We start from the raw sequence: 14,639 nt of genomic DNA, 5'->3' as shown, positions 1-14,639 counted from the left end.
ATCATGGCTTCAAAACCTAAGGGACCGGTTTGGACAAAACTCAGCAGCACTTTTTCATGTGGCTGTTGACAAAAACATGATCCCCAACACGATCCCTAACATCCGATGATGGATATGGCACAAGAAGAAGACGAAGAAGCTAATAACACCACTTTTTTTTTGAGTAGTACCATAAAATTATATATCAATGGAAAGATAATTTAAACAAGAATGTGATGCAATAACTTTTATGAAGGATTTGCTATTAGAATAGCAGTTACAGTATAAAGAAGAAAAGTGAAACACGTAGAAAAAACGAGATATGCAAAAATTATCACCATGGCAGTTAATCCTTCGTTGGGTAACCTGTAGCATGAGTGACGGCTTTACAACATCTTCCCATGGAGTGAACCAAGTCTTTGAGTTCTGCAACTGTTATCATGTGAAACCAAGATTGAAGGATGGCTTCCATTAACTGGAAGCCATTATTGCTGGGTCGTTTCTGAGTAACAAGTTTCTTTAGTCTGCTCCATAGATTTTCAATGGGGTGAAGGTCTGGGCTACTCCCAGGCTATTCCAGCAGTGGAATAGGATGATCTTGAAACTCCCCTCCCAAAAGTGGTGTTATTAGCCATCAAACCTCAAAAAAACACTTTTCCTAAAAGGTTTCCACAATTTTGGCCACTACTGTATTGTGGGTCTCTTTTTCTATACAGATAGTCCTTGACTTATATTGGGCATCCCATGACTGACCTCATTTTATGACATTTTTTGCAATGGTAGTTAAGTGAATCACCATGGTAAATTCCCAGTCATTAAGCCGACTCATTGTCTGCAGTAGACATTTTGTGCCAGGAAACAGAAGCAAACACTGGTGGGTTTTTTGGCAAAAAAAAAACCTTGTAAACCACTGTCACATCGCTGTGAAAATAGGCCAGTTGCTGAGTGCCCAAAATGGGATCATGTGACTGCAGGGGTCTCCAGTCATCAGAACTTTGAATCCCAGTTATAGCAATAGCACCTAGACTTATATACTGCTTCACAGTGCCTTGCAGCCCTTTCTGAGCGGTTTAAAGAGTCAGCCTCTCGCCCCCAACAATCTGGGTCCTCATTTTACCTACCTCAGAAGGATGGAAGGCTGAGTCAACCTTGAGCTGGTCAGTATCAAACTTCTGGCAGTCAGCAGAGTTAGCCTGCAATGCTGCATTTTAACCACTGGGTAGGTAGGTAGGTAGGAAGGAAGGGGCCATAGAATAGCATTTAGACTTTATACCGCTTCATAGTGTTTTATAGCCCTCTCTAAGCGGTTTACAAAGTCAGCCTATTGCCCCCAACAATCTGGGTCCTCATTTTACCAACTTCAGAAGGATGGAAGGCTGAGTGAGTCAACCTTCAGCTGGTCAGGATCAAATTGCTGGCCGTCGGCAGAATTAGCCTACAGTACTGCCTTCTAACCACTGCACCACCACAGCTCATTATACATCCTGTACTTTTTAATCGTAACTTTGGATGGTCGCAAGCGACAAGTCATAATTCAAAGACTACTGTACCACCAGTGATGTAACTTTTCTCATTGGAGACCAGCAGACAAGACTGCAGACTCTCTGAATTATTGTTCCCTTATTTTGCAGACACAAGCTGGCGGTCAGAAGCGACTTTTCAGTTCACGGTTGAGCGTTTCAACCGGCTGAGTGAATCGGTCCTAAGTCCCCCTTGTTTTGTGCGGAATCTGCCCTGGAAGATCATGGTGATGCCACGGCTTTACCCAGACAGGCCACACCAAAAGAGCGTAGGATTCTTCCTTCAGTGCAACGCTGAGTCCGATTCCACGTAAGTCCCGTTACAAATTGATACACAGAACCAGTGGTGAAATTCAATTTTTTTTTACTACCAGTTCTGTGGGCGTGGTGTGGCTTGGTGGGCATAGCAGGGGACGGATATTGCAAAATCTCCATTCCTGCCCCACTCGGGGGCTAGTCAGAGGAGGTATTTGTCGGTTCTCCGAACTACTCAAAATTTCCGCTACCGGTTCTCTAGAACCTGCTGGATTTATTTATTTATTTATTTATTCATTCATTCATTCATTCATTCATTCATTCATTCATTCATTCATTCATTCATTCAATTTATATGCCGCCCTTCTCCGAAGACTCATTTAAAAATTAAAACATTAAAACCCATTCATACCATTCATGGCCGGATCTCATAAGATCGCAACAGCGAGATCAATGGCCCCAGGCCTGCCAGAAAAGCCAGGTCTTCACCGCTTTCCAGAAGGCCAATAGGGTGGGGGCAGTCCGGACCTCAGGAGGTAACTGGTTCCAGAGAGCTGGGGCAGCCACAGAGAAGCCCCCACCCCTGCGGGCCCGCCAGCTGGCATTGTTTAGCTGACGGGACCCGGAGGAGACCAACTCTGTGGGATCTTACCGGTCACTGAGAGCTGTGTGGTAGAAGACGGTCTCAAAGATAACCTGGCCCTGAGTCATGTAGGGCTTTAAAGGTAATAACCAACACCTTGAATTGTGCCTGCAGACTAATAGGGAGCCAGTGCAGCTTGCGGAGAATTGGTGTAATGTGGGTGTAAGTGCATCCACGATAGCTCACCCCTGCACAGCACCTCTCTTGAATGCAGTGCCTTAAAATATTCCGCACGGGGATATGTTGCCTGGTAGGAGATAATGCATCCAGCCTATGGCATCAGCAGGCAGAGGCCGAATGGAAACAGTACTGTAGATGTGCATCTATTCAGAAGACTTACATCGATGAAGATTCACAGTCATCCAGGTAGAGTTGTCTGGAAGTTGAGTCATGGCAACCGGAGTTCTTTCCTTTTTGGTTTGAAATGTTTTCCTGCTTTATCCAAGTAGATCCAAGAAGAAGCTACTTTGATAAACCGTGAAACATTTCCAACCAAAAAGAAATCCAGTTGCCATGACTCAAAGTCCAGACACACAGAGGACTTGTTTCAGTGGTGAAATCCAAAAATTTTCCCTACTGGTTGTGTGGGCGTGGCTTGGTGGGGGTGGTCATGTGACTGGGTAAGCGTGGCCAACTTTTTTTTTTTATTTTTTTAAAGCATTTTTTTACTAACGGTTCGGGCGAATAGGTAGTAAAAAAAATACTTTAAAAGAATAAAAAAATGATTCCAATGATAGTGCGGCAAAGCTGATTGTCACACCTGATTGTCGGAATCTTTTTTTTTTTTTTTTTTTACTTTTTTAAAGCATTTTTTTACTACCGGTCCAGGCGAACCGGCCTGAGCCAGTAGCATTTCACCCGTGACTTGTTTGTCACTTCTGAAAGTTGGATGTTGGCTACAGTGCTGGTAGCCTTAAAGAACATAATGAGAACAGTGTCTTGTTACCAGTCCAGGCCACTGTTTCTCAACCTTGGTAACTTGAAGATGTGTGGACTTCCAACTCCCAGAATTCCCCTGCCAGCTTTCGAGGAGTTTTTGAAAGCTTTTGAGGAGTTATGTTACTGTTTGAAAGGAGTAACCAGTTTCAACCATCTATAGAAGAAACTAAGCAAATGAAATGGAAAATTTATGTAGGAAACAACATTTTAAAAATGTAATAATCAGATTTGTTAAAAGGAGAAGCTTTTCAGGGTATTAATAATGGCTACCACTCCTGGGAGGTTATCTAAGGAAAGTTTTAAATCCAGGAGTGACAAGAAATGAAGAGGCTTGCTGAGTAAAACATAATTTATGAGTAGTGGCTTTTCTACAACACAGTGTGTCGAAGTGTTATCTCTCTTAATTGTTGCAGGTCATGGTCTTGTCATGCGCAAGCAGTCCTCAAGATAATAAATTACAAGGACGATGAGAAATCTTTCAGTCGCCGCATCAGTCACTTATTCTTTCATAAGGAAAACGATTGGGGTTTTTCCAATTTTATGTCTTGGAGTGTAAGTAACTGCTTGCCACTGTGTGGGGGGAGGGGAGAGGGGGCATGGCATATTGGATCAGGTCTAGGGCAATTCGCCGTAGCCAACTTGCCATGGGACAAGAGTTGTAATATCGAAGAAATGGTGGAATAGAATCATTTTAAGAACAATGCCAAAGAAGGGACAAAATGAAATGTGAATGACAAAAATTAAAAAATATTTTTTTAAAAAAATATTTTAATTAAATTTAATTAAAATAATTACATTATTTTAAATAGTTAATTTGAATTGTCCTGCCGCTGTTTGTCTGCGGTGAGTTGTCCCATTCCATGTTGGATGGACTAGAACACATCACAACCCAGGTTGAAGTCGAGTTGTGGGTAGCTTGGCCCCTTATCTTCTCTCCCTCCCCTCTTAGCCTAAAGTAATTTTTTCAGAATCTTTTTGTGAGTGCGAAATCTTCATAATCTGAAATCCTTGGAGTCAAATTGCAGGACAACTGAGCGGATCTTATGAGTCTCATTAAGGCAGGGGTCTCCAATCTTGGTGACTTTAAGCCTGGAGGACTTCAACTCCCAGAATTCCCCAGCCAGCAAAGCTGATTGAGGAATTCTGGGAGTTGAAGTCCTCCAGGCTTAAAGTCACCAAGATTAGAGACCCCTGCATTAAGGTATCCCGAGATGCAGAGTTCAAAAACTAAATTTGTGTTCACTAATAACCTTCCCAGCTCTACAGATCAGGAAGGGGCAAGAAGCAGCTTCAGGTGCTGTAATAGAAGACATGGCTCTGTACCCCACCCCTACCAGTCCCCTTTGCCTCCCAGTTAATTGTGTTTGCAGTTGTTAAGCTGTCAGTGGCTTCTATTGATTTCTAGAAATGGCCATCTGTTGACAGCTTGAGACCGCCCCGAGTCCTTCGGGAGAGGGGCGGTATAAAAATTTAATAAATGAAATGAAATGAGACATCCCCGTATCATTTGAGCTCAGTGGTAAAAATTGATGTATGTTTATATTGACTTGAGCTTCAGATTGAAACATGACCTTTCAAGAATGGTAGAGCCCAAAAGATTATTGCTTCTGGTTTTGATGTTCTTGGTTCAATCCTTTCCCCCTCTCCTTTTCTTTTTTTTTGGTAGGAAGTTACTGATCCAGATAAAGGCTACATAGAAGATGACAAAGTCACTTTTGAAGTTTATGTTCAAGCTGATGCTCCTCACGGTGTGGCGTAAGTAGCCGTTGCTCTTTCTTCTTTCTTGGAGGGGGGGGAAGTAGCTTGCTGCACGTTTGCAGTTTTTTTTTTTCCTTTTCAGACTTAGGAGCTATTTCTAAGAAACGCTACAATTTCTTTAATTGTGGAATTAAGAGAGGAAAAACTCATATTTTTTCTACCTTAAATCTCTTTCACCAAGTCAAAGACCTACTCCTTCTCACCTTCTCACATGTAATCCTTGCTTTATATATTAGTTAGCAAGTTTTAACAAACAATCCCTACCATGTTTACAATTTTCTTCTAAGGAAGTGATATAAAATGGAAGAAGGAGGGATTATAATTATAGGATCTTCCTTCAAGTGGAGTCATTTTCTTGGAAAGACCTCCAAGTTCTTTTAGGAAACACACACACACACACACACACACACACACACACACACACACACACACAGTGCAGAAATCTGCATACCATCTAGACCTGTGATGGCGAACCTATGGCATACATGCCGGAAGTGGCACGCAGAGCTATCTCTCCGAGCATGCCAGCCGGCGCCCATTGCTTTTCCAGGTTCCGGTGTGCACATGTGCGCCAGCCGGGTGGTCTTCATGCGCATGGGAACGCCGGAAAGCAGAAGAGCAGCTCCCTGGCATGCATGCGTGCGTCAGGAAGCTGAGCTCCTGGTTTCCAGCCGCGCATGCACGGCGGCCAGTTGGTCTTCATGCGCACCAGAACACCAGATGACCGGCGCGCATGCCAAGGAACTGCTGTTCTGCTTTCCAGCGTTCCCGTGCGTGCGTTCCAGGGAGCTGCTCTTCCAAAAAGGTTCGCCAACACTGATCTAGACCACGGGTGTCAAACTCAATTTCATTGAGGGATGCATCAGGGTTGTGTTTGACCTCGGTGGGGCGGGGGCGTGGCCAGCTCGACATCACTCATGTCGGTGGTGCCTATGGTGGCCCGAGCGCTCTGCCAGCAAAAATGGGCTCCCAGACTCCTTTTTCAGCTGCCACGGCCTCCTGCAACCCTCTGCCAGTGAAAACGGAGCTCGGGGGGGGGGGGAACAGAAATTATGGTCATAAGTCGAGGACTTACTGTATTGTAGAATCGGTATAGCCTTGTTTGCTTATCATAAATTTGAGCGGTATCGTCACTAATTCAGTTTTGGACAAATCATTTCACTGGGGCATAGCTTTTAAGCAGCTTTCATTTTTCAGACAAATGACTTTTTCTTTGGAAATTGCTACATTTTTGTTTTTAATTTCTCTCTTTGTTATTGTTGCTTTGTTCCAAGTCTTGAAAAGAATTCTGAACATGTGTACAGTTATCCTAATTGCTTCATAACAGATGTGCGATTTGCTGACGGTTAAAATTTTGAACCAGCTGCATTTCAGTGATGAAAACCAAGCTTCTAGCTTGATTTCAGTACGTGTGTGTGTATGTGTGTGTTTGTGTAAAATGTGTGTATGCCCAATTCTTATATCCCAATTCTTTGAATATTCCAGATGGGACTCCAAGAAGCACACAGGATACGTGGGGCTGAAGAACCAGGGTGCAACCTGCTACATGAACAGTTTGTTACAGACATTGTTTTTCACAAACCAACTACGAAAGGTAAATACATATGTATTCAAAATGGACTGTGGTTAAGATATATATATAGGTGTGTGTGTGTGTGTGTGTATACATATGTACCGTGTTTCCCTGAAAATAAGACCTCCCTGGATAATAAACCCAATTGGGCTTTTGAGCGCATGCGCGAAAATAAGCCCTTCCCGAAAATATTTAAACGCATGCGCAGCCGGTCCCCGCCATTCCCTCTGGTTAGGGTTAGGGAGACAGAGCTGGAAATCAGGTAAGACGGCAAGAGGAGCCCCGTCTTGCTCCACGCGCCCCAAAATAATAAGACCTCCCCGAAAATAAGGCCAAGCGCTTATTTTGGAGTTCAAAAGAATATAAGACAGGGTCTTATATTTTTATGTATGTATAGGTATGGGTACGTGTGTCTGTCTGTCTGTCTGTCTGTCTGTCTGTCTCTGTCTATCTATCTATCTATCTTTATCTTATCTATCTTACCTCACACACACACAAACATACACACATACATACTTTAGAGAGAGGGTATCAGAATGTCATTTTTAATGTGTGTACACAGAAAAGGTGACAATAAAAGTTATCTTATCTTTAAAGACTTTTTTTTGCTACTGGCCAATATTGGTATATTTTGCATTGGAGAAGAAAACATTAGGACCACTCCCCTGGGTTTATTTCTGTGTTTGAATTTAGTGGTGATACTTGCAAGATGCCATATTTGTGGTTACCTCCCCTTGGAATCTTAATTTGCAGCTCCTGTTTGTTTTTTGTGCTGGAGTATTTTATTTCTCTCCCGACCGATAGCGTTCTCTTTATGTAATGGAGACGGCTCTGCTATTAAGAGGAGTGTGATTGTGCACAGTCATCATAGATTTAGTCTTGTGACTCGTGCACACAAGCAAGGCTTTCCAAGCATCATGAAGCAGCGTTAGCAGCAGCAGTAAAGATAGTGGAGATTCAAATAAGCGAAAGAAAGAAAAGGGCAGTGCCATTTTATCCCTGATTGCCGGTTATAAAACGGAGCCGCCCCAGTGCCATTGTCGTCACAAGCTCCCGCATTCCCTATTCAGAAAAACAGGGTTAACCGGGCTTGCTGTTTGCATTTTGTTCCATTGTGAATTTTGTTGTTAGATTTTTTGAGTTAGATTTCTTCCTTGAGCAAAACGTTTTTCCTGCTCAGTGTTTTAAGTTTTCATCGGGCTTTACAGAAAGGATAAATGCTGACGGCTGGGAACAGCCATCTTTGATCGTAAAAACCTGTCTGAGGTGTTCTTTTTTTTCCTGTGAGGAACTCCTGAAAGGGATATTTTCTGTCCATCCACCCCTTACAGGGGGCCCTCGACTTACAATTGAGCCCAAAATTTCTGTTGCTTACGTTAAGTGAGTTTTGCCCCATTTTACGACCTTTCTTGCCACAGTCGCTAAGTGAATCAGCGCGGTTGATAAGTTAGTAACCCAGTTGTTAAGTGAATCTGGCTTCCCCATTGACTTTGTGTAACAGAAGGTCACAAAAGGGGAGATCACATGACCCCAGGACACTGCAGCTGCCATAAATATGAGACAGTTGCCTGAATTTTTGATCACATGACTGTGGGGTTGCTGCAACAGTCATAAGTGAGAAAAAGGTTATAAGTCACTTTTTTCAGTGCCGTCGTAACTTTGCATGTTCACTAAATGAATGGTTGTAATCAGGGCTGTGGAGTCGGGAGATAAATGTTTCGACTCCGACTCCAAGTACCCAAAATTTCCTCCGACTCCTCAACTCCGACTCCACAGCACTGTCAGGGCTATGGAGTTGGGAGATAAATGTTCCGACTCCGACTCCTCAGTTTTTTTGTACTTCCGACTCCGACTCCAGGTACCCAAAATTTCCTCCGACTCCGACTCCTCGACTCCGACTCCGACTCCACAGCACTGGTTGTAATTTGAGGGATACCTTTTATTTGGAGATGAGAAGGAACTTTTCCTGTTTTTGATTTTTTTTTCTATGTCCCTACCCCATCCATGCTCCCATGATTGAATTGACTAAGTTACTGTGAAAAGTGCAGTAAGATCTCCACATTTGAAAGAAAAGAGGTAATGAAGCACCCAAAAAGTGCAGATGAAGGAGGCAGAATTATCAGGGAGCTCAAAGACCCCTCCGTGAGGCAAGGCTAGAAAATTTGAAGGCCTTTATAGGCAGTCCTCAACATATGACCACGATTGAGGCCAAAATTTATGTTGCTAAGTGAGCTTTGTCCCATTTTACGACTTGTCTCGCTACATTCGTTAAACAGACCCCTGCAGTTCTTAAATTAGTAACACGGTTGTTAAGTGAACTTGATTTTCCCATTGACTTGGCTTGTCAGAAGATCGCAAAAGGGGATCACGTGCAGGGGTGGGCTTTAAAAATTTTAGCAAGGGGTTGTCTGCCCGGTTGCTGGGTGGGCGTGGCCTAGTCGGGCTCCTGCACCATCGCGGGGAGATGCATTTTTGCCCTTCCCGGGCTCTGGAGGCTTTTCTCAAGCCTCCAGGAGGGCAAAAACGGCCTCCCCAGGCTCCAGAGGCCCTCTGGAGACCGGAAACGGGCCCTTTTCCAGCCTTCCCGAACTTCCGGTAGGCCCGTTTTTCGCCCTCCCCGGCCGTCCGCGTGCGCCCTGCACTTACCTGCATCCAAAATGGGTCGTGTGGGGATTCCTGGGAGGGGTGGAGTGGGATGGGCGGGACCAGCCACTGGAATATGGGGTTCTCGGAACTGCACAGCTAGAGGTTCTCCTGAACCCCCAACAGCCCACCCCCTGATCACGTGACCCTGGGACGCTGCAGCCGAGGTGATTGAGGCATTTTAAAATCACTTTAGTGTAAAGAAAGTAGGACAGATAGAAAGTCCTTTGGGGCCTTTCCAGACATTAGAACCAAACTCTGACTACGGTGGAAGAATTGGCGTAGATTAAAGAAAGCACAACTTCACACAAAACTCTTTTATCCTGTGAGACTCTTCACCTCAAATTGTGGCCATTAGCTTGAGTGGCTTTAAAACCTTGTTGGAATAAATTTTACGGAGGATGAGTCTTTGAATGCTTTTGATCTCAAAGACCCCTCTGTGAATGTCTGAGGTGGCAGGAAATGCTGTCATAAACCAATTTCAGAAACTTCGAAGGATTCTTTCAGTCCAAGAGGCTTTGATCCATCAGAAACACAATAAGGAAAAGTGCTTGGATTTTTCATGGCTGCTCCACTCATACACTTGAGGAAAGCAAGCAAGCTTAAAATATTTTCTCCCACTTGGCTGTCCTATTTCCTTGTGTCCAGTTGCTTTAGTTGAGCAAAGAATATGTTTTTCTTGGGTTTTTATGGCCCTAAAAAGTGCAAACTATCTTATCCTTTTTTTCCCCCAACTTGTCCACGTTTTTTTGTAACCAGAACGCTTCATATTTTGGTTTGTTATCATCTTTCTGATTAATAATGAGCATCCTTCATTGTTTAGGCTTTGTGCCAAAAGAGAGCCCCCTGCCCCGATATTTTTGCTTCTCATTTTAAGAGCACTTTATTCTCCATCTCTAGTTCTTTGATCTTAGATAAGAAACCACAAAGTCAACCTCTTGGATACCTCTGCAAAAACTAATTACCTCAGATAGTTCCTTTGGCCTTTTTTTTTTTTTTATTTGATTTATATGCCACCCTTCTCCAGAGACTCAGGGCGGCTTACAATGCGTTAAGCAATAGCCTTCATACATTTGTATATTTTATACAAAGTCAGCTTATTGCCCCCATAAATTGGGTCCTCATTTAACCTACCTTAGAAAGGATGGAAGGCTGAGTCAACCTTGAGCCTGGTGAGATTCGAACTTACAGTAATTGCAGACAGCTGGTGTTAATCACAATGCTTTTAGTCTGCAGAGCCACCAGGCCTGTGGTTGGTTGGAACTAGAGTCCAATACTTTGTTCCCCTAGTTCTTCATATGTTTTAGCCTCCAGTCCCCTAATCAACAAAGATGATGAGGGGAATGGAGGCTAAAACATATGAAGAACAGTTGCAGGAACTGGGTATGCCTAGTCTAATGAAAAGAAGGACCAGGGGAGACATGATAGCAGTGCTCCAATATCTCAGGGGCTGCCCCAAAGAAGAGGGAGTCAAGCTATTCTCCAAAGCACCTGAGGGCAGGACAAGAAACAATGGGTGGAAACTAATCAAGGAGAGAAGCAACCTAGAACTAAGGAGAAATTTCCTGACAGTTAGAACAGTTAATCAGTGGAACAACTAGCTTCCAGAAGTTGTGAATGTTCCAACACTGGAAGTTTTTAAGAAGATGTTGAATAACCATTTGTCTGAAGTGGTGTAGGGTTTCCTGCCTGGGCAGGGGGTTGGACTAAAAGACCTCCAAGGTCTCTTCCAACTCTGTTATTCTATTCTATTGAAAGTGTCAGATGGCAGACAGCAGTTCCTGAGAATTGAGAAAAAAATCAACCTGGAATTCCTGGGACTTTGGGAGAAAAAAAAAAGGGAGAGTTTTTTCAAATCAGTAACAAATCAGAAGCCGATGGGCATAATTTTGCTTTTTGCAGTTTCACCTGTTAATCTCCTTAGGGGCCTTGGTTGTTCTCATCACTTCCCAGAACTGTTGATGCCTTCTGGCAGTAGACTTTCACAATCTCTTTCTACCTTACACCGCAGATGTCACAAATGGAATCAGGGCTGTTCAGTACACTGTACAGAGCAAGTGGTCAGTCAGTGAGCTCCATTCATTCTCCAAAGTTGACTCACAGTGTTTGTTGAAACCAGGCCAATAAGATACAATTCTGGCTAATACAAATATCTCCTACTTCTGCAGCAGGTCTAGAAACCCGTTGACTATCAAATTCTTGCAGACAGAAATTTTCCATTTTTATTTTGTGAAGCAGAGTTAGGAGATTGCAAAGCATACTTACCCTACTCATAATACCTTGTATTGCCTTATGTAAGAGGGAAGAAGGACAGCATAATCTATTGCAAACATTATCCTAAATTTTGACCCAATTCAATCTGCTATATAAAGCAAAATGTGAGTGTGATAGGATAAAAGAGCACATTGGCCAATGTGAGAGCAAGTGCTGCCCTGGATTTTAATTCTCCCTCACAGACTTGAAAGGGCATCCCATAGAAATCCCCTCTTCAGCAGACTTCTACAAGCATTTGACCAAGAGCTTCTTGGGGGTGGGGGGGGGGAGTGTCTGTGAGTTTGGTATTCAGACTTGTTCTGGAGATTTAGGTAGAAGTTGGATAGCTCCCATTGGAGGCTCCCAGGATCGAAATTTGCTTGATAAGGGAGTTAGTGCCAAAACAAGCAGCTCTGCGGAATAGATAGTCAAGGTCTATCAGGTGCCTCGAGCTGCAGGAGCCCTGCCTGAGGCTCAATTGGAATTTGGCACAGCTGTATTTCTTAATGTCCTTCAGATGCATTTGGACTCCTCCATTAGAACTGTGCAGGGCAGCATGGCGGCTCAGGGGTTAAGAGCCGGCAGCCCCAGTTTGAGACCCGAGCACCACAACATGAAGGGGTGAGCTCCCATCCTTGCCCCAGCTCCTGGCAGTTCACAAGCATGCAAATATGAGTAGATAAATAGGTAGCAATTCTGTGGGAAAGTAACAGCATTCCATGATGTCATGCTGGCCACATGACTGCAGAAATGTCTTCAGACAGGGTTGGCTCAATGGCCTTGAAGCGGAGATGAGCATTGTCCTCTAGAGTCGGCAACGGCTAGCAGAGTAAAGCAGGGACTCTTTTACCTTTTATTACAACTGTGCAGTTGAGAGAGTTGTGGCCTTAGCGGAAGTGAGCGTTCTCATTCTAGAAATCTGCACTTCTCTCTAGTTTTGGGGAGAATGACTTTGGGGTGGGGGCATCAGATGGCCGGTTTTGTTTAACAGTGGACCTTGGTCCTATTTGAAATTTGTGAACCCATGTGAGTCCGGATGATCCATCTTTACAACAACATCCCAGGATGATGGATATGTGAGGGTAAAGACTGGAAATAAGTAAAGCAATATGAAGAGGCTGTCTTATTTAGAAACTCATGTCATGTATCATAAGAGCTGAGTGAAATCTAAGTGCCATTTTCCCAGACTCAAACAGGGTGCTGGTTTGGTGGTAGTTTGGGTCTCAAAGACCAACCTGTTGTCTGATGTAAACAAAGCAGGTTGTTCAGGAGTATTTAACTGAACTGGCCAGCAAATCACCAGCGGGAACCAGACTTTAGATGAAAAAAACACAAAAAAATGTCTATGGACATTCTCAGTCATCCAGGTCATGGTTGTCCCAAAGGTTCTTTTTTTCCCAAAAGGTAGTAACTGGACTTTTGTTTTTCCTTGAAGACATTTCGCTTCTCACCCAATAAGCTTCTTCAGTTCTGACTCAGAACTGAAAAAGCTTCTTGGATGAGAAGCGAAACGTCTTCAAGGAAAAACAAAGTTCCGTTACTACCTTTGGGGGTAGGAGAAGCACCTTTGGGACACGGCATTAAAAATAAAAGGATTGGGACCTCTTTTCAGGGTTTAAACTCAACTGACATGTGCTTTTTAGGCTGTATATATGATGCCTACCGAAGGAGACGACTCTTCAAAAAGTGTTCCTTTAGCGTTGCAGAGAGTCTTCTATGAACTTCAACATAGCGACAAACCAGTAGGAACTAAGAAGCTAACGAAATCTTTTGGGTAAGTGCTGGAGTGGTTTCCAAGAGCTCTTCAACAGCTAAGTGATGAACGGAAGTTTCTGGGACTCTTCATAAGTGGTTTTTCTGATGTCTTTACATTGTGTACCTTTTGTGAGTGCAGCTGCAACAAAATTAAAGCATGTTTAATTGATTAACCCCACAAATCTTAATCTGTGTATTGATTGAACTTGCATACCGGCAGAAACAATGGGTTTTAAAAAAAAAACTTGCTGGTATAATTAGGAGGCATGTGCTTAATCACAAGAATTAAACGTCTTTTAATCAATTAAACATACGCAGTACTACTTAGGTGCAGCTCCTAGCGCGCTCTGGCACTGAATAAATGTGGGACCTGATGGAAGTGGGTAAGTTAAGTTAGTTTCACTGCATCTTAAAACAATGCCTACTACAGCAACAAAACTCCTCATTCGAAGTCCTGAACAGCCTGCTACCAATATCGTGTCATTTGTGAGCATCACCTGAAGGCAGAAAGGAGCAGGCCTGGTTCACAGGGGGAAGAAGTTGGTATTCATTACTTTAAAGCAGGGGTGGGGAACATGGCCCTTTTGTGACTTGTGGACTTCAACTCCCAGAATTCCTGAGACAGCCATGAACTTGAGGCTTAGGGACATTCTTATAGCCAAGGATTGGTAGCCATCTGTAGCCTTTTTCCCTTGGCTGTGGATGACCTTGCTTGATGGAAGGGATCCCAACACAGACATATGACCTCATGTTGAAGACAGAATGTTTCCTGGAAAAAATCTCTTAACTAGAATTGTTGTCTGATTCTTAAACCAAGCCAGTCTGTAACGCATGCAGTCGGGAGATCGTGCCCAGTTGTTTTCATGCAAGAATATTCGGAAGATTAATACAGATTCTTGTTTGTGGCCCACTGTTTATGTTCCTTCTATTTTACTTAGCATCACAGATCAACCTTTGCCTTTTATTTTTTGTGTTTATTGCAGCACACTTTTGCTAGATAGCTTTCTTCTCCTTTTATTTAACACCCCATTGGGGCAGCTGCCCAGCCTCCTCGGTATAAGGTTAAGCTACCTTTGTGATTTTCTTTCCAACAGAAAGAAAAGTGTGTGTACATATGGCCAGCAGCCATTCAGAACAGAGCCAAACGCAGCCTTTGATGATTCATTAAGAGATTTAACTGAATTCCCGAATGCTTCAAAGCTAATCTCATTTTAATATGTCCTTTTTTGTTTGTGCACCGAATCAGATACATTTGATGCTTTTGGGTTGCTTTCAAATGTTACCATTTTATAAGTGGCACTTTTTGTTTTGTTTTATTATT

At 43.3% G+C, this 14,639-nt stretch overlaps 1 protein-coding gene across 11 annotated transcripts in view; it reads left to right on the top strand.

Moving 5' to 3' along the window:
* The window catches only part of USP7 (ubiquitin specific peptidase 7), a 122,687-nt gene that overhangs the window by 74,989 nt on the left and 33,059 nt on the right, over window positions 1-14,639 (top strand). For all 11 annotated transcript variants that reach the window (XM_034420561.3, XM_087878498.1, XM_087878501.1 and 8 more), the window contains 5 exons: window positions 1,611-1,809; window positions 3,750-3,888; window positions 5,003-5,091; window positions 6,580-6,688; window positions 13,207-13,337. In XM_034420561.3, coding sequence (XP_034276452.1) covers window positions 1,611-1,809; window positions 3,750-3,888; window positions 5,003-5,091; window positions 6,580-6,688; window positions 13,207-13,337 — 667 coding nt within the window. The remainder of the gene's footprint in view (window positions 1-1,610; window positions 1,810-3,749; window positions 3,889-5,002; window positions 5,092-6,579; window positions 6,689-13,206; window positions 13,338-14,639) is intronic.

This window comes from Pantherophis guttatus, chromosome 14 (genome assembly GCF_059756535.1).
Source record: "Pantherophis guttatus breed Tessera chromosome 14, ASM5975653v1, whole genome shotgun sequence".
Taxonomy (NCBI): Eukaryota; Metazoa; Chordata; class Lepidosauria; order Squamata; family Colubridae; genus Pantherophis; species Pantherophis guttatus.
The sequence above is the reverse complement of the archived record's forward strand: the minus strand, read 5'-3'. Positions and strand labels throughout refer to the sequence as shown.